Consider the following 27160-nt stretch of genomic DNA (forward strand, 5'->3'; position numbering starts at 1 on the left):
TGTTATATAACAAAATACAAAACTTTATTTTAGCCACATCTGAAGTTTAAAAAAATTATTTCTAATACATTAGGAATCTGGGGACCTGCCCCTTGCATCATACCACAGGTACTAAGATGGAGCTTTCCGAAAATACCAGTCCAATGTCTTGATGGCTGTGCGGGCTCGTTTCCTGGCAGGCCTCAGCGGAGTGGCTTTCTTCAGTTGACCTGAGGGGGATCGAGGGACTGAGGGGCTGGTGGGCGTCCGGGGGGCTGAGGGGAATGGGGAGGCTGCGAGGGACTGCTGGAGTTCGAGGGCGAAGTGGAAATCCTCATGCTCTGCCACTTCCCAAGGGAGTGTGGACTTCCCACACCTCCCACAGTGCACCAGTGCTTCAGGGGGCAAACTGCTGGCTGATGGAGAGATTGGGGGCTGTTGGGGGGTCTGTGATGGAGGCTTTACAGGTGAATGGTCAAGAGATTTCCATTTGAAGAACGATGTGCTGGGTTGGTCAGCCGGTGCGGGCTTCACATGGTCACTGTCCCCACCAATCTGGGGTGGTGTGGGTGAGTGGCAGGCGCCAGAGCAGGTTGAAGGGTTGGAGAGGGGCAGAGGCTGGAGTGGTGAGTGTTTAGGGTTGAGATCATGACTGTTGGGGCAGGGTGAGAGGTTAGAGAAGGGTTGGGGCCGGGCTGGTGTGGGCTCAGTGTTGGGGATGGGCTGGGGCAGTGTCTGCTGGAAGAAGTGAGTGATGGTGCCGGCTCTGTGTTTGGCTGGGCTGCCTGGATTGGCAGTTGCTGGGGATTGGACCTCAGGCACTGGCCGGTGATTGGAACGATTCAGGAAGTGGGTGATACTGGGGCTGGAGGCTGCTGGAGAAGGCAAGAAGTTTCGTGCAGACAGATTGAGAGCCAGCACGGCTGGAGACCTGCAGGGAGAGGGCAGGATTCAGCCCACGCAAGACACCCTCCTTCACTAACCCTGTCCTGAGACTCCCACCCCGCACTAAACCCCCTTCATCGAATGCCTGCTGACTGCCACCCCAACACCGATCTGTTTCCTGAGCAAGACCCCTTGATATCAAGGACCCCCCCCCCCAACAAGACCCTCTGAACCACCTGCCACGCACACACACCTTATGGAGAACCCCTCAGCGACCCCCTCACATCATCAAGACTAGGGACCTCCTCAGACATACAGAATCCCCCAGATCAGACCACCAACTGCTCCATACCCTCCTACATTCACACACCGCCCCTCATGCTACCCCATTTTTGCCCCGTACTCACCAAACTCCCCCCTGGGCCCCAGCTGTGTTGAAGACCTTGATGAGTCGGAGAGCGTCCTGGGCGATCGTGGGGGCATCCTGCCTAGACAGGGGGCAGCATCTTTGAAAGCTGCCATCCAGATTATGCACGCCCACCGCCAGTTGCCGTGCCACTCGTCTGTTCTACAACACAAAGCAGCAGTGAGGGACAGTCACTGTGGGAGGGGAGTCATCACTGGTGATAGGGTGAGGTGTAAGTGGTCTTGGCTGTAGATGGAGTCATCTCACACACCCACCTGTTGTTGATCCTGTTGCAGCCTCTCTTGTAGCTCTGTCGACAGCTGCAGCAGCCAATATTGTACCTGCGACAGGACAGGAGAGTCAGCAAGATCCCAGTAATTGGCCTGGTCTCATCCATACACACTGAGATCTGCTCACACCTACTGATAACTTTCCATCACCCCATCACACCATCAACCATCAGCCCATCACCCCACCACACCATCACCCAACCACCACCCCATCACACCATCACCCAACCACCCAACCATCACCCCATCACACCACACCATCACCCCACCACAACCACCACCCCACCATCACCCCCACCACACCATCACCACCATCACCCCCACCACACCATCACCCCACCACTCCACCACTCAACCATACACAGGTGGAAAGGTTTCTGCAACAGAACACTGAAGGTGATAATCTCCAGAAGCCTCCCAGTGTCACATATCAGTGCATACTGAAATGGGGATGAATGGGTGTGTGGCTGGGGAGATGGAGAGAGATTTTTGGCTTGGGGGAAACAGGGCCAGTTCTGGGAGAAGTGGGGTGGGCACAGGGCAGCAGTCCTGAACAGGACAAAAGGTGAAGAGGAACTGGCAGTGTCTTAATATCACCAGAAGGAAAATACTTTTCAACAGATCCAGATTCAGAATGAATTCAAGGTGGCACGTGCACACAGTTATAGGGCACAAAACAGACCCTTCGGCCAACTAGACCATACCATAGCCTTCCTGTACTAGCCTCTTTGTCTTCCCTTGGCCCATAACTTTTCCTATCTACAATGCCTATAAAAAGTATTCACCCACTTGCAAGTTTCTATGTTTTATTGTTTTACAACATTAAATCACAGTGGATTTAATTTGGCTTTTTTGACACTGATCAACAAAAAAAGAATTTCATCTCAAATTGAAAACAGATCTCTACAAAGTCATCTACATTAATTACAAATATAATTGAATGCATAAGTATTCAGCTCTTTAAATATGACACACCAAATTATCACTGGAGCAGCCAACTGGTTTCAGAAGTTACATAATTAGTTAAATGGAGATCTGTTTTTGGATACTGGTGTGCAGTCAAGGTGTTTAAACACACCTTTTACCAGCTGCTGGTGAGTCAATATCCTGGCAAAAACTACACCATCAAGACAAAAGAACACTCCAAGCAACTCCACGAAAAGGTATTGAAAAGCACAAGTTAGGAGATGGATACAAGAAAATTTCTAAGTCACCTTGAAGTACAGTTAAGTCAAACTCTGAGTGACTGTGCTCAATGGGAACTAGTGAGGGAGGCCATCGAGAAACCTGACAGCTCTGGAGGAGTATAAGCTTCAGTGGCTGAGATGGGAGACACTGCGCATACAACAAGGTGCTTCACCAGTCACTGCTTTATGGGAGAGCCACAAAGAGAAAGCTACTGTTAAAAAAACGTGTGAAATCTTGGCTAGTTTGCCAGAAGGCAGGTGGGAAACTCTGAAGTCAGCTGGAAGAAAATTCTATGGTCTGATGAAACGAAAATTTAGCTTTTTAGCCATTGGACTAAATGCTATGTTTGGTGTAAGCCAAACACTGCACATAATCAAAAACACACCATACCTACCTTGAAGCATAGTGTGTTTTTGCATCATGCTGTGGGGTTGCTTCACTGCAGCAAACCTTGGAAGCTTGTGTGTAAAATGAATGCAGCAAAGTACAGGGAAATCCTGGAGGAAAACCTGATGCAGTCTGCAAGAGAACTGTGACTTGGGAGAAGATTTGCTTTCCAGAAAGACAATGACCCCAGGCATAAAACCAAAGCTGCACAGGAATGGCTTTAAAACAACAAAGTTAAATTGAAGTCTTGGAGTAGCCAAGTCATTGTCCAAACCTCAATCCAATTGAGAATTTGTGGCTGGACTTGAAAAGTGCCATTCACTCACGATCCTCATGCAATGTGACAGAGCTTGGGCAGTTTTGTAAAGAAGACTGGGGAAAAATTGCAGTGTCCAGATGCGCAAAGCTGATGAAGACCTATCCACACAGACTGAAAGACAGTAATTGCTGCCAAAGATGCATCTACTCAATACTGACGTGAAGGGGGTGAATAATTGCAAACAATTATTTTATGTTTTATATTTAATTAATTTAGATTACCTGTAGATATCTGTTTTCACTTTGATACAATCTTTTACTGTTGATCAGTGTCAAAAAAGCCAAATTAAATCCACTGTGATTCAATGTTACAAAACAATAAAACATAAAAACCTCCCAGGGGGGTGTGTGAATACTTTTTATAGGCACTGCATATAGCTGTCCAAATGTCTTATAACCATTTAAGTATCCCTGCCTCTACCACTTCCTTTGGCAGCCCACTCCATATACTTAACACCCAATGTGTGGAAAAGTTGTTCCTCATGTCTCCTTTAAACCTTTCTCCTCTCACTTTAAACCCATGCCCTTTATTTTTAGTCTCCTCCACCCTGGAAAAAAGACTCCTTATCTATGCCCATAATTTTATAAACTTCTGGAAAGAAAGTCACCCCTCAGCCTCCTATGTTCCAGAGATAACAGTCTCAAACTATCCATCCTCCCTCGTAACAAGCCCTCCAGTTAAAATAACATCTGCACCCGCTCCAGATTAATGACGTTCTTCCTATAGCAACTAGAACTACACACAATACTCCCAAGCGTGGTCTCACCAATGTCATTTACAACTACAATGTACAATATAACATGCCAACTCCTGTACTCAATGCAACTCCCATGCATTGAAAGCAAGTGTGCCAAATACCACATTCACCACCCGTCTATCTGTGTTGCCACTTTCAGGCCGTTATCTACTTACTATCTACTAGAACCCAAGGGTCTCTATTCCACAAAATTCTCCAAGGTCCTGACATTTACTGTGCAAATCTTGCCCTGGTTTAATGTTTTAAAATGCATCACTTCAAAACAGCTTGAGTTAAATTCCATGTCCCCTTTATCCAGTTTCCCAGCAGATTGAGATGCTATCACATTCTTTAGAGAGTGCCTGGATTGGAAGGCATGTGCTACATATGGAGAGAGAAGCCTAATGCTCGTTTTCTCTGGAGCATCAGAGTCTAAGGAGAGACTATTGGAGTATAAAAGTATAAATTTTAACTATGAAGTCAGTTATTTGCTATGCATGTACTCAATTTAGTAGAATGAAATCTTAGGAATGTAGAAGACAATGGTGTGTTAATGAGAGGTAGCTAAAGAGCTAAAGAAATGTAGATTAGAACATTGCTCAGTTCTGAGCTTGCTATTTGCTATGCATATATCTTAAAAATGTAGAAGACAATGATGTGTTAATGAGAAGTAGCTAAGAAATATAGATTAGAACATAATTAAGTCAATTGATAGAAACAATAGGGACAATGATGTACGTGAGGTACGTGTAATACGCAACTATAGATCGATTACATATGCTAATGCAACTGGACCAGGAGATTGCTATAAAAAAATGCTGTGTCCGGGGATCGGGGATCGGGGGGGGCAATCAGAGACTAGCTCAATGACTGTCTCAGCTTTGATTTGCAAATTAAAGTTTAACCCTTCTTGAAGAATCTTCTGCGTCTCTTGCTCATTTGTGAGGCATGAAAAACCACGACAAAATTGGCGACCGCGGCAGGACTGGATAGAGACCCGCGGAAGGGAAACGGCAGATTGGGGACGCTTCCCAGTCCTCTAGGGACCCCCACAAGACTAACAGAATTAAGGGTGCACCCAAACAAAAGGAAAGCGCTTTTTGCAACAATTTGGACTAAGAATTCTGTTGGCTTTGGGGAGGTCTTGGAGTCTCAGAAGTGTGGAACCACTGCCGAAGGGTCTCTCCGGTCCAAAGAATCTGGCAGAATTGGGGGTTAACAGGAGGAGGCTCAGAGGATTGCTCAAGAACACTGCAGTGAGGGTAAGTACAAATAAGTTAATAAGACGTTAAGAAAACGTCCACGTGGTGTTGGTAAATCCCTGTGGGTACCGCTTCGTATGAAATGAAGGGCTGAACGGGCAGGGAAAGTAGAATAGAATTAGAGTAGAAAATCCTCGTGGATACCGCCTTAAGAGATGAGGGTCTGAACGGGCGAGGTGTTAGACTAGGCGTAGAACTAGAGTAAGTTTAGTTAAGAAAAAGTCCACGTGGTGTTAGACTAGGACTAGGTGTAGAATTAGAGTAAATAATATTATCCAGTAAACAAACTGTGAATCTCTGAAATACCTTAAAAAGAGAGAATAACATGACAGGTAAAGGAACGGCAGTAGAGATTCTGAGCAAATAATTCCCGTTAACTAAAAATGAGATCACAAAAACTTCAGAAAAATGGGGAAAAAGAACCAAAAACCTGGTCACAAAGTGGCCAAGAGAAGGAACGTTTGATGTAAGTTTGTGCGAAGAAATGGAGGGACTAATTAAAAATTACAAACCAAAAATCTAAGGGCAAAAAAGAGAACGAGAAGTGTAAGTGCTAAAACTCTTCAGAACGGAGGGGGAAAGGCTGAGGAGGACAGGTAGAATATTGATTACAAGTGAGGAAGACACTAAGGTGCTGGAGAAACAGCCTGTTAGAGAGAGAGGAGGGTACGGTGAGAAGCTGGCTTCGGCTCTGTACCCGGATGCGAAAGAAACAGAAAAGCCCCCTCCCTATAATGAGGAAGGAACCCCTAAGCAGTGTCCCCTGCTGACGGGAACAGTAAACATGCAGGGAGAAGTACAGGTTTGGGATAATGAGGAGGAGAAAAAAAACAATACGAGAAGGAAAAAGCGGCGATATGGAAGATACAGGCAGAAAGGATAAAGATAGAACAGGTACAGAGAGAAATGGAAGAAGGGATTGAACGGATTAAATACTTGAGAGAGGTAAAGGAGTATGAGGAGTATCGGTTATACTATAGAAATAAACAGACTAGAAAAGAAAGTGGCTCATCAGGACAGGAAGAAAGAGAAGGTGACTCATTGGAGGAGCAAGAGTTAAGTGGAGAGAGAGGTTGCGAGAATTTGTGGGGAAGAGGTAGGAGGCAGAACCTTAGAAGGACAGAAGGAAGCAGTAGGGGAGCGACTTGCGGAAGTAGAGAGAGAGCTAGATAAGTTACTGAAAGGAGATTGCCAGGAGAGATGCGAAAAATACTCTAGGGGCCAACCAAGTATTGAATCAAGACAGAAAGGAAGGACTCCACAGGGAGACCAAGGGAAGAGCAGGACCCCAGAGACATTTGTGTGGGAGGCAGTAAAGACATACCCTGAGACAGATGGGGAGTCAGGTGAGGAGGAGAGCCAGGGCAGGTGGGAAGAAGGAGGAAGAATGATGCCGTTGTTAGTTAAAGGATCAGGACAAGTGCAGTATATCCCTTGGGGATCCCAGGACCTAGAAGGGCTGAAAAACACTCTGCCCAATTTACATGAAGGAGCAGGGAAATGGATTAGAGCCTTTGAAGAAGAAACAGCGGGACAGTTATTGGCTATGGGAGATTTGAAGGTACTGTTGATAAGATTGATGGGAACCTCCAAATTTAACGAACTAATGGAAATGGCTGGCATAGTAAACTCGAAGGACCCAAGAACTGATGGAGATGGGTTTGACAGAGTGAGGCAGAGGGTATGGCAGGCCCTCAGAAAGCTTTATCCACCCAAAGTGGACCCCAAAGCCTTAAAAGGGGATGATCACTGGGAGACACTGAAAACCCAGCAGCCTACGTAGAAAACCAGTTGAAAAGGTGGAGACTGGAGACTGAGCAAGAGGTGGAGAATAGCTTATTTATGACCTCACTGTTCCGACATAGTATTTTGGATGCAATGCCTCCACAAGTAAAATCCAAACTGGAGGAAGTGGTTGGGCTGACGTCAATGACCCCACAAGAATTTAGGGACCACGTAGTCCATGCGGTTGAGAAATACCGGAAAGACAAACAAAAGGTTGGCTGAGCAGCAGGAAGAGGTGAAAAGAAAGTTAATACAAATGTAGCTCGAATAACTCAAAAAGAAGGAAAAAGAGAAAAACAAAAAGATGCTGCCAGCAACCACCGGTTCGAGTACAGCCATCAAACTGAACAAAGCACTGCTATATGGAGGGACCGATCATACTGTAAGACAAGGGCTGGAAAACCCCATGCCAATAATTGACTTTGAGGGAGCATTCCCACAAATGCTCTATCAGGAACAGACTAAATTCAAACAGCCCAGACAGGACTGGAAGTCCCAAGGAGGGGGACAGAGGAGCTATGGGCAAAGGAGACCAGTGAGAAAACAGTGGGAAAGAGAGGTAGAGAGATTGTGCTGGGAATGTAATCAGCCAGGTTACATGAGAAGAGATTGTCCGTTTATACTATGGCCTGTCACACACCAGCAGGAACCGATAAGAAGGGAACTAAAGTTTAGCCAAGGACCAGCCCCCACAGGCCCAAGCGGACCTGTGAACCCCTATGTGAGGTATTAGGGGTGCCCCGAGAACTTGAGTGGGAAGGGACATTACCCAATGATAACAAGGGAGGCAGATGAGGAACCCATAGTTCAGTTTATGTTAGAAGGGCAGCTGACACCAATGATGATAGATACTGGAGCCACATACACTTGCGTACAGCCACAGTATGCCCTTCACCTTCCCATGTCAGGAAAGTTTATTAAGATGGTAGGGTTCTCGGGAAAAACACAATTGACACAGTACACGGCTCCAGTGCGGTTGAGAATGGGAAATAAAGAAATTGTTTTGCTGGTGCTAGTATTTAAAGGAACTCCGATTAATTTGTTAGGCAGAGATGCCTTGTTGAAACTGGAATTAAAATTAGAATGCACCAGAAATGGGCTGAGTGTGGAAAGAGCAGGGGCTCAATTGATAGTGCGAGAAGACAAGAAAGCTAATGTCTTTTGGATAGGAGACATCGCAGATCAGATTCAGGAAACCTGGGGAAAATGGAAAAAGGGCGTGCAGGCTATATTACCCAGGGCTGTAATGTCCAAATCTGAGCTACATTGTACAGTGATTTTTGACGAGACTCAGAACAGGGAGTTAGAGGAGAAATGGCACCTGGAGGTATGTACCCAACAGCACCTGGAAGGGGAGGCTGTGATAATTGGAAAGCAAGGGGCAGCTTTACAAGTTAAGTGGAACACCTTTTTAGAAAAATGGTACAGGATACCGGAGGCTGCGCCCCACGTAACGTTGTTGGTAAATAAGGGATATCAGTCTAAAGACTTAGGACCTTTAGTTAAGAGTGCTGAAACCGTAACAGTGTGGAGGAAAATTACGCCAGAGGTGTGGATATCAGAAGACAACAATTGTATTAAAATAATGGTAAGTGTAGATATGGTAGGGACAGTGAGAGAGGTCGAAATAACTCCCCAACCACACATGCCCTTACTGGGAAAGGAAAGAGGCCAGCAGAAAGATAAAAGGTTAGATGAGTTGCCGTCTATTCTGTGGTCACAGCATGACACGGATGTAGGAAAAATAAAAACAGCTAGTCTGGTGGAAATAAGGCTGAAAAAAGGAGCAATTCCACCCAGGAGACCACAATACCCACTAAGACCAGAAGCAGAGGGAATAGCGTCGACAGTGCAGGGGTTGCTTGAAATAGGAGTGCTTAAAAGAACAAACAGTCCATGTTTGTTGTTGCCGGTCTTAAAAGCAGATAAATCTAAGTGGAGATTGGTGCATGATTTGCGAGCGGTAAACGATGTGGTAGAGGACTGGCCAGCGGTAGTCCCCAACCCACACACGCTTTTGACTAATGTTCCACCAGAAGCAAGTTACTTTTCAGTGATCGATTTGTGTTCGGCTTTCTTCAGCATTCCTCTGGCCGACCAGTGTCAGTATTTGTTTGCATTTACTTACAGAGGTGCTCAGTATACCTATACCAGAATGCCGCAAGGATTTAAACATTCACCACACATTTTTAATCAGGTATTGAAGGCAGACCTAGAGGGCATGCCGTTGGAAAGTACATTGTTACAGTATGTGGATGACCTGTTGATTTGCTCCCACAGCGAAGAACAGTGTAAGCAGGACACTATAACTCTGTTAGAGAAGCTAGCGCGCGAGGACATAAAGTATCCAAAAAGAAACTGCAATTTTGCACGCAGCAAGTGGAGTACTTAGGCAGGGTAATATCCAAGGGAGTGAAGGCGACAGCACCAGATCAGATTGAGGCAATAACTAAGGCCCCAAAACCCCAGACTGTAGGGCAGATGATGACGTTTTTGGGAATGGCAGGGTACAGCTCAGATTGGATAGGAGAATATGCTGAGATTGTGGCACCTTTGAGAAAGATAATGAAAGAAGCAGGACATACAAATTTGAAGAACGGCTTACAGTAGAATGGAGAGGCGGAGATAGCTTTCAATACTATTAAGCAGGAATTGCAGTCAGCACCAGCATTAGCTTTGCCTGACTACGAGAAGGTTTTTTATTTGTATGTATCCAATCGACAGGAGGGTTATGTCACAGCGATTCTAACACAAGAGACAGGCACAGGAAAAGCAAAGCAGCCGATAGCATACTACAGTACGAGACTAGATGAGGTGGCTCAGGGGTATCCACCCTGTTATCAGGGATTGGCGGCGCTGTACTATGCATATGAAAAGGCATAATATGTAACCCTGGGCTATCCTGTGACTCTGTACACACACCACAAAGTAGCAGAATTACTAGAAAGAGGGAAATTTGTGCTGACGCCAGCCAGGATAGCAGCGTATCAGATGCTATTGACATTTCCTGACATAACTATACAGAGATGCACTACCAGTAATATAGCCGATTTTGTCCCTTTAGACTATGAAGGAGAACCCCATGATTATGTAGGGAAGACGATGGCATTTGCCAAATTGAGAGCAGATTTACGGTCAGAACCACTAGAGGATATAGATAAAAAGGTTCTGTTCATAGATGGCTCTTGTTATAGGGATTATGATGGAAATCATGCAGGATTCTCAGTGGTGCAGCAGGATCAGTCGAGCTGTAAGATTATTAGGATGGAGTCCTGCCCCCAACCGTGTTCTGCCCAGCTAGCAGAAATCAAAGCCCTGACAGCTGCGTGTGAAATGATGGAAGGTGAGAAAGTAGACATCTATACTGATTCTGCATATGCTCACGGAGTATGCCATTTGTTCGGGGCAGTGTGGAAGCAGAGAGGTTTTAAAAAAGGTAATGGAGATCCCATACAACATTGTCAGCAAATTCTAGACTTAATAAAAGCCATAATGAAACCTAAAGCATTGGCTATAGTAAAGTGCCAGGCACACAAAAAGGGAAATGATGTAATAACAAAGGGAAATCAAGCTGCGGATGAGGCAGCCAGAAAAGCGTCTGGGTGTACATCAGCTGTCATTGCCCCCCAGGTAAGCCTAACTCCAGAACCTGACGTAGAGGACCTAATTGAAATACAAGGTAAGGCAACTTTGGCAGAACAAACAATGTGGAGAAAAAGGGGGGCCAAGCAGAACCCGGAAGGCTTGTGGAGCACGGAAGACGGTTTGTTGGTAGCGCCCACCCCTCTACTGACGATTCTGATTTCAGAAGCGCATGGGATGGACCATTGTGCAAGGGGGGAAGTGATAAGGAAAATAAAGGAGGATGGTTTTTGGTCACCTTTTTTACAGGCTTCAGTGGACTTTGTTTTGTCACAGTGCGAGGTATGCGCACAAAATAATGTTCGGAAGGGAATTACAACCCCAATAGGTCACATTCCTGTACCTGAAGGACCACTTAAACATTTAGTGATCGATTACGTAGACATGATAAAAACAGTGAGAGGGAAAAGATACATGCTGGTAGTAATTGATCGATTTAGCAGATGGGTGGAGGTGGTACCTTCAAGAGATCAAGGGGCAAAGACAGTGGTAAAATTTCTGACAAATGAAGTGATCCCAAGGTTTGGAATACCTACAGAAGTTAGCTCAATGGTTCAGCTTTTATCCAGAAAGTGGTCAAACTGGTACTACAGGCGCTGAGGATAAAGCAAAGATTTGAATGTGTATACCACCCTCAGTCGCAGGGCATGGTAGAGAGAATTAATGGAACCCTGAAAGCCAAACTAAACAAAATTTGTGCAGACACTAAACTTAATTGGGTCGATGCTTTACCGTTAGCATTGATGAGTTACTAATCGTGTGACACGCCTGACACCGCATGAGATGCAGGCTGGAAAGCTATCATACCTGTGATAGGGGTAAGCAAAAATGTTGAATGGATAAACTATATATACTACAATCAACAGAGGTTCATCAACTACACCGATGATGCACTGGAGGCCTTAGGGCAACAGCTAGATGCAACTAGCAGGGTGGCATGGCAAAACAGACAGGTACTGGATTGGCTTTTGGCAGAAAAAGGGGGTGTGTGTGTAATGTTTGGAGAACAATGCTGTACTTTCATACCGAACAATACTAGCCCAGAAGGGTCTTTCACCAGAGCAATGAATAAATTAAAGAATCTGCGGACGGAGGTCAAACAGAATGCAGGTTCGGACATCAGTTATTTGACTGGTTAGAAAGTAGACTCGGAGGATGGGGAGCATGGCTGACTAAAATGGCAATAACTGTCAGTATTATATATGTTGTGCTGTGCTGTTTTCTTCCTTGTCTCAAATCTCTTGTAGTGCGTGCTGCAACCAAACAATTTCCGATGCTCGTGGCAATTACTGAAGCAAGCTTAGTAGAGAAAGAAACACCGAAAATGTATCGTTACAGCCTACAACACCTGCAGGATGAACAAAAGCAAAACGACAGTGTGGGAGTAGATTGTAAGGGCTGCTGAGTCTTTTTCCCTGTCTCAGGTACAAAGGGACAGGTTTTTGGCTCAGCGGCCCAGGGTAACAGGGAGAGAATACTTTGAAAATTATAGTTTAACCCAAGATTTGGGAATAAATGCTTGAGTATATTGGGGCTTTTGTGCGCGGACTCTTGGTCTTCTTTCTCTGTGTGGAGGGGATATATTGGAGTATAAAAGTATAAATTTTAACTATGAAGTCAGTTATTTGCTATGCATGTACTCGATTTACCTTTCCTCTCAAACTCATTCTCCTATCTTCTCCCCAGTATCTTTTTCCCAGCGTTAAAGTGTTTAATACCAGAAGGTGTGCATTTAAGGTGAGACAGCCGAGTTTAAAAGAAATGTGCTTGTTAAGATTTTTTAAAACACAGACAATGGTGGGTGCCTAGAATGAATGCCAGGAGTGGTGGTGTGGAGGCCAATACAATAGGCACTTAGATAAACACATGAATATGCAGATAAGGGACAGATATGGATATAGGCAGAATGAACTACCGTAGATGCCAGATTATAAGCCGCTACTTTTTTCCCACGCTTTGAACAGCTTTGAACACTACGGCCTTTACTACGGTGCGGCTAATGCATGGTTTTTTTTATGCCGCCAAAAACATTTTGCCTCGTAACAGTAGACCAATAAAATTGATGAGTAGTTCACAGAGGTCCAATGAAATTGTACGATAAATCAAGCGCACTTTCACAATTAAATTATTGTAAATCAGTCATTTGTACTCACCCTCATCAACATGGAAAACACTCGAAGAAAAGCATTGTGCTGCCTTTATGGCAGTTATTTAGTTTATAATATTTTCGCTTAGTAATTCATTTTCTAGTATTTTCTAGTTAAAGTTAGAAGTGTTTTAAGTATATTTGTTTTCTGTACTACATCCCGGGATGCTATGACGTCACATCCGGTTTCGCCACGTCTTGTGGGAAAATACCGGTTTGCGATAAACGGAAAGGAGGGGGCGAGCGCATTAGACCCGCTGCAAACATATGATGCAGCTTTTAAGTTAAAGGCGATCAATAACTTTTCCTGGTAGGCTGCAGTATATATTTTTTTACCAGTCGTTAGGAGATATTGGAATGTTGTTCGTGCACTGTTCAGTAAAAAAAGTATACGCAACGTAATTTGTGTTACCGATACGTATGTATATTTAAAAGTAGCCGTGTTACAGGCACGGTTCGAAAAAAAGCATTTGCAATATGTATTTGTTTATGTTACCATACGGATTTAATTAAAAGTTAAAAAATCCTCACGTGTAATATCTTTCTGTGTAAATATCTCATATTACAACGTGGGACACCTGCGGCTTAAAATCCGGTGCGGCTTGTACAAGTACAAAATTGATTTTCTTTCTAAAATTAGAGCCTGCGGCTTTTAATCAGGTGCGCTCTGTAGTACGGAATCTACGGTAGTTAGTTGGGTTTTAAAACTAGTTTAATTAGTTCATGGAATGGCAAGCATGTTCCTGTCATGTTTCATCCCCTAAAACAATCCAACACCCAAATGGGACAGGATTTCTGGCACAAGGCCACACTGACTCTCCTCACCAAATGCCCCTGCCTTACACTGACTTACAAAGCCTGTCCTGACATTCTCAAGGTTACTGCAGCTGCCAACAGGGTTGTTCCTACACTGAGTTGCACTGCATTTGATGGTCTGAATAGCCTGTCACAGAGAGATACACAAAAACAGCCCCTTTGGCCCATCTAGCCCATGCTGAACTATACTGATAAATAGTCCCATTGACCTACAGCTGGACCATAGCCCTACATACCCCTCCCCTCCACATACCTATCCAAATTTATCTTAAATGTTCAAATCGATCCTGCATCCATCTCTTGTACAGGCACTTGTTCCACACTCTCATCACCCTGAGTGATGAAGTTCTCCTACATTTCACCTTTCACCCTTCACCCTTAACTAGACCTCTAGTTCCAGTCTCACCCAACCTCAGTGAAAAAAACCTGCTTGCATTTACCCTATCTAATTTAGTATCAAATCTCCTCTATTTTCCCACACTCCAGGAAATAAAGTCCTAAACTATTTAACCTTTCCCTATAACTCAGGTCCTCAAGTCCCAGCAACATCCTTGTAAATTTTCTCTGCACTCTTTCAATCTTATTTACATTTTTCCTGTAGGTAGGTGATCAATATTCCAAATTAGAGCTCAAATTTCAACGTAACGTCCCAACTCCTGTACTTAATACTTAGATTTATGAACACCAATGTGCCAAAGCTCTCTTTATGACCCTATCTACCCATGACTCCACTTTCAAGGTACATCTGTATTTTCCAATCCCTCTGTCTACCATACTCCTCTGTGCCCTACCACTCACCTTGTAAGGCCTACCCTGGTTGGTCCTCCCAAAGTGTAAAACTTCACACTTGTCTGCATTAAACTCCATCTGCCATTTTTCCATTTGGTCCCCATCTTGTTGCAAGCTTTGATGGTCTCCTCTGTCCACTACACCCCCAATCTCAGTGTCATCCACAAATGTGCTGATCCAGTTATCATCCAGATTGTTGATATAGATGACAAATGGCCACAGCACTGATTCCTGTGGCACACCACTAGTCACAGACCTCCAGTCAGAGAGGCAGCCATCTACAACCACTCTCTGACTTCTCCCAGAAGGCAATGTCTAATCTAATTTACTACCGCATCTTGAATGCCAAGCAACTGAACCGTCTTGCTCAACCTTACAATAATTTTCCCACTTCTGATATCAGGCTCACTGGCCTATAATTTCATTTCTTAATAACAGAACAACATTAGTTATCTTCCAATTCACCCGTGGTTAAGGAGGAACAATTTTGTCCCTTACGATTCTTTTGCTCTATCTATAGAAGCCCCTGGGATTCTCCTTTAGCTTGTCTGCTAGAGCAACCTCATGCCTTCCTTCAGCCCTCCTGATTGTCTTCTTATGTGTTCTCTTGCATTTCTTATACTCAAGTACCTCATTTGCTCCTACCTGCCGATACCTTCTTTTTCTTAATCAGGGCCTCAACATCTCTCAAAAACCAAGGTCCATAAGCCTGTTAATCCTTGCCTTTTATTCTGACAGGAACATACAAACTCTATATTTTCAAAATTTCACTTTTGAAGACCTCCTATTTACCAAGTACACCTTTGCCAGAAAACAAACTGTTCCAATCCATATTTGCCAGATCCTTTCTGATAACATCAGAATTGGCCTTTCTCCAACTTAGAATCTCAACCCAAGGACCTTTTCCACAAATCCCTTGAAACTAATGGTACTGTGATCACCAGATGCAAAGTGTTCCCCTACCCGTACTTCTGTCACCTGCCCTGTCTCACTCTCTAACAGGTGTAGTATTGCAGTTTCTCTGGTAGTGACTTCTATGTATTGATTAAGGAAACGTTCCTCAACACATCTGACAAACTCTTGTACAGTATGGGAGTCCCAGTCAATATGTGGAAAGACTATCACAACCTTATGTTTCTTGCAACAGTCTGTGATCTCTCTACAAATTTGCTCCTTTAAATCCTGTGGCCTGTTGGATGGTCCCATTAACGTGGTCATACCTTTCTTATTACTCTTATTCTACCAAAATGCCTCACTAGACGAACTTTCCAGTCTGTCCTGACTGAAGACTGCCATGACATTTTCCCTGACTAGTAATGCCACCCCTCCCCTTTTAATCCCTCCCACTCTGTCATGTCTAAAAGAATGAAACCCCAGAACACCACACACAAAATGCTGGTGGAACACAGCAGGCCAGGCAGCATCTATAGGGAGAAGCGCTGTTGACGTTTCGGGCCGAGCCTGCTGTGTTCCACCAGCATTTTGTGTGCGTTGCTTGAATTTCCAGCATCTGCAGATTTCCTTGTAAAACCCCAGCACACTAAGCTGCCAGTCCTGCTCCTCCTGCAAACAAGTTTCACCAATGGCTACAATGTCATAATTCCAGTGCTGATCCATATCCTAAGCTCATCCACCTTTCCTACAATACTCCTTGCATTGAAATATACTCAGCTGGGAACATTAGTCCCACCATGCTCGACCTTACAATTCCCATCTTTGTATGTAGGCCTAACAACATCTTTCTCCACAAACACTCCACTATCTGTTCTGGCTCTCTGGTTCCCATCCCCTGTAACTGAGTCTAAACCAACCCCCCCCCCCCCCCCACCCCATGCAGCACTAGGTCATCCAGGCCATTGATATAAGTGACAAACAACAGACCCAGACCCAGTCCCTATGGCACATCACCAATCACTCTCGTGACCACTCTCTGGCTTCTCTCATCTTGCTGTAAACACTGTGTTCAGTGACCCACCTGTTCACAGGTGCCAAGGGCCTCCTTGCCCAGAAAATGCTTGCTGCATCCGATGGATTTCGGGAGGTGTCGGGGCCTCACCGGTTCAAAGTCGAGTCCCCGGCACAGGTCAAAAAGCCAGCTCCTAAACCAGGACAGACGGTGAGACAGAGTTTCTCCAGCCACATAAATCCAGACTGTGAGGCTGACTCCTTCCCCCAGATTCAGATTTATTAATCATATGTACTTCGAAACATACAGTGAAATACATTGTTTACATTAACAACCAACACACCCAAGGCAAGTCTTGCCACACATTCTGTGCCAGCATAGCATGCCCACAATGTCCCACAGAACAATGCACGCAGCAATAACTAGTTCCTTTCCCGTCCCTCCAATGCACCCAGCAAACCCAGGACAAGAAGCCCCAACCTGAACGATGAATCTGACCCCTCCCCCATTTCCCATACAGTGAGACAGACCCTTCCCCACCCCAAGACCCAGACCCAACTCTCCCACACCCCTGACTCAGGCAGTGAGATGACCCTGCAGGGCTCCACCAAGGCTGCTCTTACCCGGTCTTCTCCCCAAACCTTGCTTGGAGCTGTGCTTCAGGGAAGGCGCGGAGCTGCCCCATGTACTGGATGTTCAGCAGCTGCGAGATGGAGTCTCCCAACTTGCCACCGAGGTTACGGCTGATGGACAGGCAGAGACAGTCAGTCAGTGGTTACACTCAGGCTTTAGCAAGGCCCCTTTGACAAAGTCCCTCGTGAGCAGCTGGCATTCAGAACCAGATAGACAACTGGATCCAACATTGGATTACTGGGTGAAGCCAGGGAATGGCTTTCTCTCTGACTGCAGGCCTGTGAGTAATAGTGTGCCACAGGGATCAGTGTTCAGTCCATTGCTGATATCATCTACATTGTGATAAACTGGACCAGCAAGTTTGCAGATGATACCAAGATTGGGGGTAGTAGAGAGCAAAGATGGCTAACAAAAAGCTTCTGCTAGGATCTTTATCAGCAGGGAAAATTGACTGAAAACGGCAGATTGAATTTAATGCAGAAATGTGTGAAGTGTTGCACTTTAGGAGGACAAACCAGGGCAAGACTTATACAGTGAACGGTAGGGCTCTGAGGTGTGCAGTGGAAACTCAGATCCATAATTCCTTAAAAGAGTCGTAAAAGCTTTTAATACATTGGCCTCCATTAATCAGGGCATTAGGTACAGGAGTTGGATGTTCTGTTGAAGTTGTATAGTTGTGAGTCCCTATTTAGATTATTGTGTGCAGTTCTGGGCACCCACCCAGAATAAGCTTGAAAGAGTACTGAGAAAATTTACAAGGATGTTGTCGGAACTTGAGGATCTGAGTCATAGGGAAAGATTGAATAGCTTAGGACATTTTTCCCTGAAGATAGGACAATGAATGAAGATTTGATAGAGGTATATAAAACTCTGAGGTGTATAGATAGGATGAATGCACACAGGTTTTTCAGTGAGGCTGGCACTAGATGGTGGGAGGTAAAATAGTGCTCAAAGCTGAAAGACCTAAAGGTACATCAGTCACCCGGACCAGAAGAACCCAGACCTAGGGTTCTGAAAGAGATAGTGTTAGAGATTGTGGTGGCATCAGAAATGATCTTTCAGAAGACTGGAAAATTGCAAATATTACTCCACTCTTTAAGAAATTATAGACAGTTAACCTTACCTCAGTGGTCGGTGGGGGGGGGGGGGGGGGTGTGTGTGTGTGTGCGTGCGCGTGCGTGTGTGTGTGTGTGTGTGTGTGCGTGCGCGTGCGCGTGCGTGTGCGTGTGCGTGTGCGCGTGTGCCCTTAACTCCTGGTGGAGTCATCATGACAAGCTTTTTGCACTGATCTTTTTGGTGATTGCTCATCGTACGGGTTGTCTTGAGCATCTGAAACCTGGCAGAGCCCATCCCTCTCCAGGTTTTTTTTTACAAGTTGCTACAAGTTTTTTTTACGAGTTGCTAGCTCAACACTCAACCCAGGCATGGATGGAGAGCGTGCAAGGGAGCCGGCTGGATTCGAACTCGGGACCTCTCGCCCCGAAGTCCAGCGCTGATGCCGCTATGCCACCAGTGTTAGAGTCAACTGCTAAGGATGAGGTGATGGAATACTTGGTAACACAGGACAAGATAGGACAAAGTCAGCATGGTTTCCTTCAGGAAAAATCCTGCCTGACAAATCTGTTGGAATTCTTTGAGGAGATTACAAGTTGGATAGATAAAGGGGATGCAGTAGACTTTCTATATTTGGACTTTCAAAAGGCCTTTGACAAGGTGCCACACATGAGGCTGCTTACCAAGTTAAGAGCCCATGGTATTACAGGAAAGTTACTAACATGGTTAGAGCATTGGCTGATTGATAGGAGGCAGGGAGTGGAAATAAAAGGATTCTTTTCTAGTTGGCTGCCAGTGACCAGTGGTGTTCCACAGGGGTCGGTATTGGACCCACTTCTTTTTATGCGGTAAATAAATGGTTTAGATAATGGAATAGATGGCTTTGTTGCCAAGTTTGTAGATGATACGAAGATTGGTGGCGGGGCAGGTAGTGTTGAGGAAACAGGTAGGATGCAGAAGGACAGACAGATTAGGAGAATGGGTGAGAAAATAACAAATGAAATACAATGTTGGAAAATGAATGGTCATGCACTTTGGTAATAGAAATAAATGTGCAGATTATTTTCTACACGGGGAGAAAATACAGGAATCGGAGATTCAGAGGGACTTTGGTATCCTTGTGCAGAACACCCTAAAAGTAACTTGCAGGTTGAGTGAGGAAGGCAAATGCCATTTTAGCATTCATTTCAAGAGGTCTAGAATACAAGGGCAAGGATGTGATGCTGAGGCTTTAAAAGCCAGTGGTGAGGCCTCACCTCGAGTATTGTGAACAGTTTTGGGCCCCTCATCTTAGAAAAGATGTGCTGGCGTTGGAAAAGATCCAAAGGAGGTTCACGAAGATGATTCCCGAAATGAAAGGCTTATCATGAGGAACGTTTGATGGCTCTGTGTCTGTACTTGCTGGAATTCGGAAGGATGGGGGGGGGGATCGCATTGAAACCTTTCAAATGTTGAAAGGCCTAGACAGAATAGATGTGGAAAGAATATATCCCATGGTGGCAGAGTCTAGGACAATAGGGCACAGCCTCAGGATAGGTGGGCACCCTTTCAAAACAGAGATGCGGAGAAATTTCTTCAGCCAAATAGTAGTGAATTTGTTACCACGTGCAGCTGTGGAGGCCAGGTCATTGGGTGTATTTAAGGCAGAAATTGATAGGTTCTTGATTGGACATGGCATCAAGGGCTACAGGGTGAAGGCCAGGAACCAGGGTTGAGGAGACAGAAAAAAAGGATCAGCCATGATTGAATGGTGGAGCAGACCCAATGGGCCAGATGGCCTAATTCTGCTCCTATGTCTTATGATAGAATAAAATACTTAAATTAAACCTAGGGAGAGGGGGAAATTCTTCAGAGTGTGGTGCAAGTGCAGAAATGCCCAGGCTCAGAGTCTAGAGATACACCAGAATGGGTTCTCCCCGCGTCCACACTGGTGACGCCCACCCACATAGTCCTCTCCACCTCTTCCCAGTAACCATGAGGTGTGCAGGGGTGCGATGGAAGCTGGGGAGGAGGGACGGATCATGGAAAAGGAGTTCCTCAGCGACTGTAGTGTTGTAGGGAGATAGAGAATGGAGCGGGGTTCCCCAGTAACTATGAGATGTGGGAGGGGTGCAATGGAAGCTGGGGAGGAGTGATGGAGAGTGGGAAGGGGGGCTCCCCAGTGACTGTGGGCTGTGGGACTGGTTACCAAGTGACTGTGCAGTGTTTGGGGGGGGGGGGGGGGGTGAGCTTACTATACATTACCCCAGAGCTGCAGTGATTCCTGCTGCTGGCGGAGAGGAAGGTTACACTAGGGCCGAGCGCAATGGGGCAGACGAATCAACTCACATCTTGCCGATGGGCAGAGTATTGAAGAGCTTGTCCACCGAGCCCAGGGGCAGCAGCGTCTGTCGGTTTGGTTTGTTCACACCACAGCTTAGCTTGGCCAAAACCTGCAGGGAGCCAACAGCCAAGGATCAAAACCCCTCCCAAACCACAACCCTTCCTACCTCCACACACACCAACGGGTCAGATGTCAAACCCCCTCCCATCCCACACCACACTGATGGACGAGGTCAGCTGATCCACACAGCTAACACATGTAGGCTCCATGATGAGGGAAATGGATCTATAACAGTTTTGGTGCCAGGAGGCAGAGGGTGGGATGGAGGGGTTTCTTGGACTAGAAGTTTATGTTCCATAGGTATAGGTGCTGGAATCTCTGCTGTTTGTGATGTTTATTAATAACTTGGATACAGGTGTAGGATGTACGATTAGTAGGTTTGAGAATCAGTGGCTTGTGGATAGCAAGGAAAGTTGTCACAGGTCAGATGGAAAGCTGGATGGAGCACAGATAGATAGAATTTAATCCTGATGAACATGAGGTGAAGCATTTTGAAAGTCAAATGGGAGTAGGGCATATACAGTAAACAGAATGAAGAGACCCAATAATCCACATCCATAGTGCTCTAAAAGAGGAAACAGGTAGAGAGGGTGGTTTTAAAGGCAAATGGTATGTTTGCCTTCGCAGGCCGGGACACAGAATATAAGAGATGGGATGCTATATTGTTACTTTACAATACAATAGTTATGTGTGCATTTCTGTTCCCCACACTATAGGGAGGGATATGGTTACACTGTGATAAGGTAGTTCACCAGGATAACACATACAAAATGCTGGAGGAACTCAGCAGGTCAGGCAGCATCTATGGAAAAGTGTAACAGTCAAAATTCCAGGCCGAGTCCCTTCTTCAGAACTGGAAAGGAAAGTGCAAGATGCCAGAATAAGATGGTGGGAGGAGGTGAAGGATGACAAGCTGGAAGGTGATAGGTGAGGGGAAGGGGGAACACTGTCTGGATTGGAGGACTTGGGAGAGATTGGATAGGCTGTGCTTGTTTTCATTGGAGCCAGGTGGTTGAGGGGCGAGCTAAGAGAAGAATATTAAGATTATGAGAGGCATTGGTAGAGTAGATAGTCAAAAACTTTTTCCCATGGGAGGGCATCAGAAACTTGAGGGCACTGATCTAAGGTGAGTAGAATGAGTTTTAAAGTGGACCTAAAGGGAAAGTTTTTTTTAATACACAGAGTGTGGTTGATATCTAGAATGCACTGCAGGTGAGGTGGTAGAATCAGATACAATCGCTATGTTTGGAGGACATATCAATAAGTCCTAATGTGGGTAACTGGGAATAGTATTGATGAGGAGGGATCAATGACTAAAGGGGTCTTTTCTTTGCTGTAGAGGTCTCTGTTCCTGTCCCTGGGAATGGGTTCCAGGCTAGCATCGAACTGGCTTCAATCCATAGTCATACCTTGTTGTGTGAGATTCCAGCTGAGCATCTGTATCCGGTTTCTGCCTCCACAGCTGCCCGCATCCGCTCGACAATGACTGCACCAGCAGTAAGCAGCAGCTCGGGGCTGTTCTGGCCCATGTCCCAGGGCAGCAAATCCAACCAGGCCTGCAAGCCCTCCTGCCGCACCTCCTCTGTGGGAGAGACACAGCCAGGGCACAACTCAGACTGCCCTTCCCCTATCCCTCCCAGTCCCTTTCTCCAGAGTCTGAAGGAGCCCAAGACACTCATCCTGGTCAGAGACAGCCCAATCCCTGCCATGTACACCAACCACCTTCTCCAGCTTAGGCCCAGTGATTTACACAGCAATCCACACAGGGCATTCAACTCTGGCAGTCACAAGGAGTTGGAGAAAGTGGAGGAGGGGACAGAGAGGGAGGTGTTACATCTGGTTTGGCTGCACCTGGAGTATTGTGTGCAGTACCACTCGTCCTTTGACAGGAAGGATATTGAGGCTTTAGAGAGGGTGCAGCAGAGTGCTGGCTGGCTGGACTGGATGGCTGTAAGGAGAGGTCAGACAAACTTGGGTTTTCTCCAGAGCGGCAGAGGCTGGGGGAAGATCTGATAGAGGTTTATTATATCATGAGATGTAGACAGAGTAGACAGCCAGGATACTTTTACAAGGGAGAAATTGCAAATACTAGGGAGAATAGGCTTAATGGGGTAAGTTTTAAGGGGATGAGTGGAACAAGTTTTATTTTAAACAGCGTGGGTGCCTGGAACAGGCTGCCAGAGATTGTGGTGAAAGCAGATATGACAGGAGCATTTAAAACAGCTGTGACATCATGTCTAAGCCTCACACAACCCCTTCACCTCCCTCACCCTCCCAGCCCCCTCACCTCTGTTGCGGCCTGCATCCTGTTCCGTTGAGGTGCCCCTGTCTCGGGGGAACCCCTCCACAAAGGTGCTCCGGAGTTGAGCCTCTGCCCCCACCCGGTTCAGCGCCCCCGGCTGCTGCAGGAGACACTGGGCTTCAGCGGTCAGGTCAGCGTAAACCTCGTCGATGCTGGCCCGCTCGATCACAGCAAACCGTGACATCACCGCCACCACCTCTCCACTGGCCTGGCGGTATCTGTGTCAGAAGGAGGGATCACTCCTCAGTGACTCACAGCCCCAGCCAGAGGCGGCAGCAGGAAGCTGGTGCTGAGGTGGGCAGTCCTGGGGTAGAGGGCCCCGGTAGGTCCCCACACCCCGGCAACAGGGGCGTCCGGGGGAGAGAGAGGGAAAGGTTCACAGGGTGGTGATCCAAGACACCATTTCAATCACAAGGTGAGCAGAGCAGGCAAAGCTGCTGTCCTGGGAAGACAGGGGAAAGGAAATACAGAAGACGTTTAGGAAGGGTGGGTGTTATCACTGGAGTAATGCTCAAGGAAGCCAGAGAAACCCAGTGAATCAGCCAGCATCTGTGGGGGAAAACGGACAGTCAATGTTTCTGGTTGAAATCCCTCATTTGGGCTGGAAAGAAAGCAGGGAAATGGCCAGAATTAAAGAGATGGGGGAGGGGAGCAAGAGCTGACAGGTGATAGGTAGAGCCAGGTTGTGGCGGTGAGTGTAGTAGGCACGGAGGGTGCAGTAGGCAGTTGGGGAAGGGGTGCAATAGGGCCGGGGGGAGGAGTTGTAATCAGCATGGCGGGGCGTAATAGGTGCAGGGGGAGAGACAGGGAGTGATAATGGAAAGGTGGAAGGTGACAAGGGCTGAAGGAGGAGAATCACACTCATGCCATCAGGCTGGAGACGACCAAAGCAGAGCACAAGGTGTCCAGCATCAACTTGGCTCTTCTCACTGGACTCAGAGAGCAGGAACATGGGGGCCAGCTGACAGTGGCTGGCTGTGAGATGACGCACCCAGAGAACTGGACTATCAGGAGAACTGTGGTGTGGGTGAGGATAATTGCAAAGGGACAGAGAAAACGCACAGGGAGGGGAGGGGAGGGGAATTGGGCTGCGGAGGGACAGGCAGGGCCACGGGGAAGAGCTGTGGGGAGCAGGGAGGGAAGGAGTGACCCTTACTTGCTGAGGTCAGCCTTGCCATGTGCCTCTGGGATCCGAGCCAGCAACAAGCCAGGGCACTTCTTGGTGGCTTCCACCCCCCTCATGCCTCTCTTCACTCCATAGGCCCGAGCTTCATAGCTGACAGCAATAATCCTGCGAGAGGGCAGAAACAAGGCTTTAGCGGGACAATACCCCAGGACTGGAGGTACGTGCAATGTGATTCTCAGTCGGTAGGGAGGGAGACATAGCAGGAATGGTGCGGCCTGGCAGAGGATCAGGGAACATTAGGATCCTGGTCCGAGGGTCCCTGAAAGCAGCTACTCTGGGAGGTAAGGCGGTGAAGGACGAGTACAGGATGCTGACTTTCATTACCCAAGGCAGAGAGGTCATGAGAGGTCAATAAATGAGAGAACTTGATGAAACATTGGCCAGACCTCACCTACAGTCCTGTGTGTAGTTCTGGTCATCACACTATGGGAAGGATGCAACAGCCCCAGAGAAGGTGCAGATGAGATTCACCAGGAGGGTGCTTGGGATGATGTGTACCAGTTCTGAGGAGCGACTGGAAAGGCTGGGTTGATTCTCTGTGGAGAAGAGAAGGTGGTGGGGGACTTCAAGGAGGGGCAGACAGGAAAGACCCTCTCCCCACAAGTCAGATCTCATAATAGGTTCAGGCAAGAGATCTAGAGAGGATCTGAGGAAAAATACTTTCCCCTAGATGGTGACTGGAATTTGGAACATGCTGCCTGAGGGAGTGTTAGGAGCAGAGACACTCACAAGGTTTAAATAGTATCTGTTATCAAGTTCTGGTAAATGGGACCAATACAGATGGATTGCCAAAGGACCTGTCTTTAGCTGTCTAACGTTCATTAACTTAACATATACAAGGTCTCTTTGACAGCTCATTGCATTTATAGATTTAAACCAGTTGCAGCATGATCTGAAAAAACTGAAGAGGAGAGGACTCTGCCCAGTACCTCACGGGCACTTCCCTGCCCACCATCGGCAGCATCTACAGGAAGCACTGCCTCAGGAAGGCAGCGCCCATCATCAAAGATCCCCACCATCTGGGCCACGTAACCCTCTCAAAGCTACCACCATGCGGGAAGTTCAAAAGTCTGACGTTCCACACCACCAGGTTCAAAACAATGACTTCTCTTCAACCATTCAGTACTTGAATCAACCAGCTCAACAGTAATCACTGCAGCAATTCTATGGCCACTTTAATTTGCACTGAAATTAGTGTCAGTTATTTATTCACCTATTTATTATTATTATTGTATTTGTACAGTTTGTCCTCTTTTTCATATTAGTTGTCAGTCTTTGTGGGTAGTTTTAATTGATTCTATTGAATTTCTGTTCCATTCTAAATGCCTACAAGATTATAAATCGCAATAAATGGTGATACATGCATACTTCAATAATAAATTTACTTTGACCTTTAAATTTGTTTTTCCTTTTCTATTTTAATTATAAAAATGTGTATAATTATAAACACAACAGACACAAAATGCTGGAGGAACTCAGCAGGTCAGGCAGCATCTATGGAAATGCTGTTTATCTTGTATGCTGCTGTTTGCCTTTCACCTGTGCGTACATGTAGCCGTGTGGTAACAATAAACTCTGATTGAAAGTGATTGGAGAAATAATCATGGCAGCGGCGGGGTGACCTTTGTTTCTGATCTAGCCCAGGGGTCAGTGGGGTGTGCAGACTTACCCACCGCCTTGCCAAGTTTTGTACTGGACCACAGCACAGGGCTTGCCCCTCAGCTCAGGGTTGGTCTTCTGTTCCACCTGCACATAAAAGCAATCCATGTCCACCAGCGCCACCACCCGCTCCTTCCCTCTGTCCACGGGCATCAGCAGCCTGGGTATGGGACAACAGAGAGACGGGTAACAGCTCAATGCTAAATTTCTCACCTCGACTCAAACATCCTAGCACCACATCCCCCCAGATGTCCCATTGCCATGACACCCCCCCCCCCCACCCTCTCTCTGACACACCCCTGGCCAAAAATCAACTCTCAGATATCCCCATCCAGACTCCAGCCCCTTAGACACCCCTCCATCTGTCAGTCCCTCAGATACCCCCTGCCTAGTCCCTCAGATACCTCCCCCACCCAGACATCCGTCCCCTAGACATCCTTCCCCAGACGTCCATCTGACAGTCCCTCAGACACACCCCCACCCAGATGTTCGTCTTTGTCACACCCTGATACCCCTCTCCCTGACGTCCCGTCCCTGAAACCCCCCGACGTTCCTTCCCTCAGACAACCCCACTCCCCCCACCAGGCGTCCAGTCCCTCAGCCAACCCTAACCCCCCACCTCCACGCGTCCAGTCCCTCAGACACCACTTGCTCAACCATTCTGTCTATCAGACCCTCCCCACCAACACTCACTCAATCAATCCCGCCAAGCCACTAGCTACAAAAGGCGCGGTGTCGGGAAGAAAGGAGTGGGAACCTCCCCTTGCAGCGCCCTCCTGTGCCGTGGATGAGCAAGCCCTTGTGCCGAGAGGGGGATCCTTTTCTAGCGGGGCGGAGGAAGCGGAATCTTTTCCTGCGATAACCCTGTGCCACGATTTGCTTTGCACACAATTCAACCTCTTGTTTTTGATCATTTTAAAAACTGTAGATGCTGGAAAACTAAAACTAAAACAGAAAATGCTGGCGAAGGGCTGCAGGTGATACGATATTAGAGTTATGGTGAATAATGAAGAAGATTATCCTAGGTTACAGATCAACTGCAAAAGGAACAGCAGACAGAATTTAACTCGGGCAAGTGTGACGTGCTACATTTTCAGAAGTTAAACCAGCGCCTTCGTTGGGTCGTCATGTTATAACTGTGCGAGTTGTACAAACTCTATGTTCTATAACTCTTCGTTCTACGTAGCACAGAAGCAATCTCTTTGGCCTCACCGGTCAATACCGACCAAAGTTTCTATTTAACCTTTAATCCCTCCAGCCCTTTCCTATCCATGTACCCATTCAAATGTCCTTTAAACATTGTACAGTACAGGTATTGGTACCTGCCTCAACCATTTCCTCTAGCAGCAGCTCACCCTCTGTGTTGAATAATGTCCCCCAGGTCCCTAAATGATTAATACCAAAGTGA

At 46.5% G+C, this 27160-nt stretch overlaps 1 protein-coding gene across 1 annotated transcript; it reads right to left on the reverse strand.

The window, feature by feature from the left end:
* polh (polymerase (DNA directed), eta) lies at window positions 1-26500 on the reverse strand. The gene is made up of 11 exons (XM_073056271.1): window positions 26446-26500; window positions 25763-25912; window positions 24064-24198; window positions 22893-23125; window positions 22015-22187; window positions 20551-20654; window positions 17160-17279; window positions 16606-16729; window positions 1546-1611; window positions 1272-1432; window positions 1-910 (listed from the first exon to the last, which is right to left on the reverse strand). The coding sequence occupies exons 2-11, from the start codon at window positions 25903-25905 to the stop codon at window positions 112-114; spliced, it is 2058 nt and encodes a 685-aa protein (XP_072912372.1). The 5' UTR covers window positions 25906-25912; window positions 26446-26500; the 3' UTR covers window positions 1-111.
* Window positions 26501-27160: the final 660 nt, after the last annotated feature.

Source organism: Hemitrygon akajei, chromosome 9 (assembly GCF_048418815.1).
Source record: "Hemitrygon akajei chromosome 9, sHemAka1.3, whole genome shotgun sequence".
In the NCBI taxonomy this organism is placed as follows: domain Eukaryota; kingdom Metazoa; phylum Chordata; class Chondrichthyes; order Myliobatiformes; family Dasyatidae; genus Hemitrygon; species Hemitrygon akajei.

Coding starts and splice junctions, on each gene's coding strand:
- polh (XM_073056271.1), bottom strand. CDS start 25,905: ATGCCCGTGGACAGAGGGAAGGAGCGGGTGGTGGCGCTGGTGGACATG. Junction 1,612..16,605: donor CCCTTGGCACCTGTGAACAG/GTGGGTCACTGA, acceptor GTCCTGTCGCAG/GTACAATATTGGCTGCTGCA. Junction 1,433..1,545: donor TGCAACAGGATCAACAACAG/GTGGGTGTGTGA, acceptor TTTGTGTTGTAG/AACAGACGAGTGGCACGGCA.